General features: G+C 35.6%; 1 protein-coding gene across 3 annotated transcripts; it reads left to right on the forward strand.

The window, feature by feature from the left end:
- The first annotated feature begins 247 nt into the window (after positions 1-247).
- Positions 248-3,859, forward strand: LOC306885255 (uncharacterized protein). Of its 3 annotated transcripts, none has more exons than XM_079441668.1 (5): positions 248-327; positions 1,148-1,912; positions 1,993-2,160; positions 2,371-2,447; positions 2,955-3,859. In XM_079441668.1, exons 2-5 carry the CDS (start codon positions 1,163-1,165, stop codon positions 2,980-2,982), a joined length of 1,023 nt encoding a protein of 340 aa, XP_079297794.1. In that variant the 5' UTR covers positions 248-327; positions 1,148-1,162; the 3' UTR covers positions 2,983-3,859. The 3 variants fall into 3 exon arrangements, 2 of the variants coding, with proteins under 2 accessions (XP_079297794.1, XP_079297793.1); XR_013785521.1 differs by having other exon boundaries at positions 251-327; positions 1,148-1,175; XM_079441667.1 differs by having other exon boundaries at positions 251-327; positions 1,148-1,688; positions 2,371-2,466.
- Positions 3,860-5,005: the final 1,146 nt, after the last annotated feature.

A 5,005-nucleotide genomic window follows, 5' to 3' on the forward strand; every position in this document is an offset into this window, starting at 1 on the left:
AAAAACTTAAGAAGATCGTAATTTAAGAGCTCAAAATTGTAACTTCAACGAACATCTAAGTGGGTTCAACATTAGAGGTTTCTTTATATAGCAGGCAGGAAAAAATATGTTTGATTAAAAAGTTACGACTCGGTTGACATAAGGGTCATCATTTTATTGGCTTACGAGGCTCACGTGCCCCAAGGTCAACGTGAGACTTGCGACGTTGTGGGAACGCGCAACACGTCGATAACTTTTAAGTTACGTTGGCGCCACAAGTGACTGCAGTGCAGTGAGGAGGATGTAAGCTTCAAGCTGTCGGCAGTTACCAGCAACGTCGGTGTCACGGTAAGTGTTAAATGTGTTTTTTATCTAGTGAACAGTTGCAGCAGTTTAATCAAGACACAACTTTAAACAGCGTTCGTTAGTTACGTATATTTACATTCAAAATTCATGGCTGTCTAGCAAGGAATAACTGATGAAATAGGCCTAGCTGCTAATAAAAACAACGAACGACGAAGCATATGTTACACATCAGCTAACTTATATCATTTTTCAAACGGACCAGTCTGTAATTCCGCGTGAACAATTTAGCCTAACGTTACATTTGTTTTAAAGACATTAGGCGCTGAAATTGTTACGTGACACGCGATTAAAAAACATCCATTGCTTATTCATTGCTAATTTTGTCTGGTGTGCACAAAACTAGATAACTTAGAAAATATACTTTTCCCAATGTGTTTGCGTGCCACTGATTCGCAAATTAGGGAGCTGGAGAGCATGTGCCATTGCAGAAATGTGCCATTAAAGCCTGTAATTTGGCAAAATGATATAGAGCCGTTATGTGTTAAAGTTTTGACTGATGACGTCTGTTTAGAAATATAAAACAGCGCTGAGATGTCTATATGAAGAGGTCCACATTTATCATTTTCCTGCTTAATATTTAAACAGCCTTGTCTATTATATAGTACTCCGCTCTATGTTTGGTGTAACATTAACATACATTTTTCTATCTGTACACATGAAAAAACACATTACAACGAAAACAGTGTTAGTTGTATTCCCTGGTCATGATCATGTAACCTGTTAGTTGACTTGTACTTAATAATTCAACTTTTTTGATGGAGCTATACACTTTCTAACATTAATTTTGTATTTTTTCTTTCAGGTTGTTGGCTACAGTATGATTTGGCAATGTAAGTTGTGCTCAGCTTCTTTTACTTACAGATTGCAAGTATTTAAGCACTACAGACTTCAACACAGTCACTTTTCCAGTGTAAGCCCTCTTCCATGCATCTATAATGATTGCATGTGTACATTTAAGACACTTAATAGTCTTAGAACTCATTTGTCAAGATATCATACTCGCCAATTTGGCAGTAGTGCAGAACACTCTCAGCAGGCTCTGTTATTTAAATGCCCTTTATGCCCATTTCAGCAGCAATTTTCTGAATCTGTTCTTTTCTGCCATCTTAGAAGGCATTTAAGAAATCATGAAACAGTGGCTTGCCCATACAAGGATTGTAGCTTTACCACAAATGTATACTCTTCATTCAATTCTCATAAAAGTAGATCACACCAAGCAAGTGTTTCAATAGACTTTCAAAATGACATTGTCAGTGAAGTTGGTCAAGCCAGTATTCCTGCAGTTGATGGTGATTTGTATGAAGAACCTCCAGGCACAGATGAGGATCCAGTGGGGGATGATGGTCAGTGTGACACTGACGAACTAAAAAAACATCTCAGAATGAATTTATCTTCCTTATTTTTGAAGATGCAGGCAATCCTACATGTCTCAAACACAGCTACCCAAGAAATAGTGGAGCATTTAAATCAGGTCTGCTTCTTATCTCAGCCTTTGATCAAGGAGGCAATTAAAGATATATTGCAGAGAAATGGTTGCAATGTGGCAGAATCTGCACTGGATGAAGTTGTAAGTGCTGTTATGGATTCCAATGTTATATTTAGTTATATTATATAGTTATATTAGTCTGTCTTTGTTTTAAAATGTAGGTGTATGCAGAGTTCCAACAAATTACAAACCAGAACCTGCCCAACACATTCTACTCAGAGCTTGACCGACATCTACCTAGACTGATGACCCTGTTCAGACAGAAGGCAGGCAGAACCGGGAAGACATCAGATGCATTGACTGAAATCCTAAAACTCCATGATGAACAGGTTAAAATATTGTTATCCCTTTTTTATAGGTCTAATTCCTAATTAAAAGAGGAACATTGGAAAACATTTGAAAAGTTTGATGATTCAAATGAGCTTTGAATACAACAACTTGTCCACTTTTTTTTTTTTTTTGGTATTTGTCTGATTTTGTATATCTTGTGTTGTTTAACATTAAATAAGTTATGTACAATTCTGTTCTTATCGTTATAGGAGTTTCATGACATACACCCAAAGCGTGTTACTGTTCTTCATGCCCTTCCTGTGTATCTACGTGAGGACGTCTCTGAGTTTTTCAAGACCTGCACAGTGAGTTTTTTTTTTGTTTTTAATCTCACGACCATATTAAGTAAACAGTTCATATGAATACAGACATACTTACACGCTTACCCTTGCTCAGTCTTTCAAATCACATAGTTTGTGATTTGAAGAGATTTGAAGCGATTTGTTTTCTTTGACCTTACTGTAAAAAAAAAAAAAACTTTGGTACTAGATTGCTTTAAACAAAATTAAGCATTTTTATAGGTTTTTTTTTAGCATAGTATCAATTTCTTGTTTACTGGTAGCTTAACTGGGTCCTGTAGAACACTGATCTTCTGTTTAAAATCGTCGTACTGTAGTTTGTTCACACAACAATCAAAATCATTAAACTTTCTGTCAGTTGGTCTGAAGCAATATTGTTTGTTAAATCTCATGACTAACTAAATGCCTTTATCTTTGCACTAAACCTGCTGTAAATATTTTTGTCAAATCTTAATAAAAATCTTTAATCCTTTTATATCTATTTTATTTTACAGGACACATCTGATGAGCCAGAGCTTTTAGATGTTGCAGTGGCCCTCCTCACAGTCGTCAAAGATAATGACACAAGTCCAGTTCACTTCCAGCCTGTGAAAATCTCTGTTGTCATTGAAAGCGAGATAGTGGGCAACCTCCCCAGATTTGCTGATGCCTTCCTGGTAATGTTTGGACTGATCTATGCACTACACCTCAGCTATCCCAGGGGACTGACCAACACTTTTGAATTCATTCAGAAGATTTTACTTGGTCTTGACGATGGTAAACTGTCACCCAAGTTACAGAATCTCAAAAATGACGATGCGCATGTAGAGATTTATCAGAATCATTACTAAGGCCTGGCAGTTCCTCTGTAGTTCAATGTAGGTTATTTCTGTGAAAATAATGGTTAAAATGTTTCTGCACCAATTGTTCCCCCCCCCCCCCCCCCCCACAATATGCACAGTGAGCCTTTTGTATTTATTAATGTTATTTGGCATTAATACAGCTCTTGTTCTTGAGAGTTAAGTACAGCTGGGTAGTACTTGATAAATGTACAGGTATTTTAGTTTTAAATGGTACATGCTGTTGTAAAGTTTCATGCAGGTTCATAAATTTGTAATTTTAGAGGTGCTATTTTAATCTGGTGTTCAGGTTTTAGCCTAGTGCATATCTGAATTGTTTTATGTTTCTGTCTTTTAAATTAACACTGCAGTGTTAAATAGAAGATGGCAAGAATTCAGTGTAACTCACTGTAACTTAAATTGTTGAAGTTGTTTGTACTCAAAATATTTGAGGCAACGAGTTACCACAAAATTTTTGAGTTTAGGCATACGATTTTGAGTCTTGTGTGTCAAAGGTTTTGAGTTACTTGTACTTGTAAAACAAATGACTAAGACTAATAAATATTGAGTTGATGCTACTTAAAAATGGTTCTTTGTGTACTTTATTTTTTTTTTGTAATGTTAACTTAATACAATGAGAATGGGTAAGGAAAATTTTTAAGTTGCTATAACTGAAAATATTTAAGTTGATTTGATAACAAACATTTTAATTACAGTTAAATTAAAACTTATGTAACATGTAATCCAAATATTTAACCTTTGAAATTTTTTTTTTTTAAGTTCATGAACTTAAAAAAATTGAGGCAACGAGTTACATCAATTTTTTTGAGTTCTGCTTACTAATTTGGTTTTACAGTGTAAAGTGAGAAACTTAACTACTCTGCTGATCATTTCCTTAACAGCTTCTACCTGCTGCTTTCCGGCAGGGGCTGTGAAAACATTGGTGCAACGCCATCATAACACAGATCTCGTCAGCTGTGGTTTGCATAGCACTTTCATAAACGCCATAAATACCGTAAACTCACTCAGAACACCTACACTCCAAAAAGTGATAAGTTGACTTAACTTAAAAAAATTGAGGAAACCCCTTGCCTTAAAATTATCAAGTAAATAATAATTAAAAAAATTAAGTTAAGTGAATTGTCAGGTTAACTCAACTTATTTGTTTTTGAATATGAAGTGTGAATCCAAACTCAACAAAATGCTCAAAAATACAGACCAAATAAATTGAATAACAGTCATTTCTTACTAGGCACCAATGTAAAGTAGTTAAAGCCTGCTAGATATCATATGGATGAGTCTCGGAAACTAGGTAAGGTTTGTCCAAGAAGTCACCAGTTTTGTTGCTAAAATCATTAAATTGGTAACTCTTCTAGGCACGTCATAAACCTGTGCTCAATCCTGTTCTTGGAGATCTACCTTCCTGTATAGTCCAGCTCCATCCCTTATGAAACACATCTGAACCAACTAATTAAGATCTTCAGGAGCACTTGATAATTACAGACAGGTGTCCTGGAGCACTGAAGATAGATGTCAGGGAACAGGATTGGACACCTCTGAAGTGTCTTAGTGCAAGAAATGGCTATTACTTACTAGATCACACTCCACTAAAGGCCTCTGAAGTGAAATGTCATATTTTTGTAAAAGGTTGGAGCAATTGTTACTCCTATTTTTAAATCTGGAGACCATCATCAAGTTAGTAATTACAGACCCATAAGCATACTGCC

This window comes from Barbus barbus, assembly GCF_936440315.1.
Source record: "Barbus barbus genome assembly, chromosome: 19".
Lineage (NCBI taxonomy): Eukaryota > Metazoa > Chordata > Actinopteri > Cypriniformes > Cyprinidae > Barbus > Barbus barbus.

Bases quoted from the DNA above. Each gene is read 5' to 3' on its own strand.
- LOC306885255 (XM_079441668.1), top strand. From the start codon at position 1,163: ATGATTTGGCAATGTAAGTTGTGCTCAGCTTCTTTTACTTACAGATTG. The intron at 1,913-1,992 runs GTAAGTGCTGTT...TTTAAAATGTAG, and splicing joins AATCTGCACTGGATGAAGTT to GTGTATGCAGAGTTCCAACA. The intron at 2,448-2,954 runs GTTTTTCAAGAC...TTTATTTTACAG, and splicing joins CTACGTGAGGACGTCTCTGA to GACACATCTGATGAGCCAGA.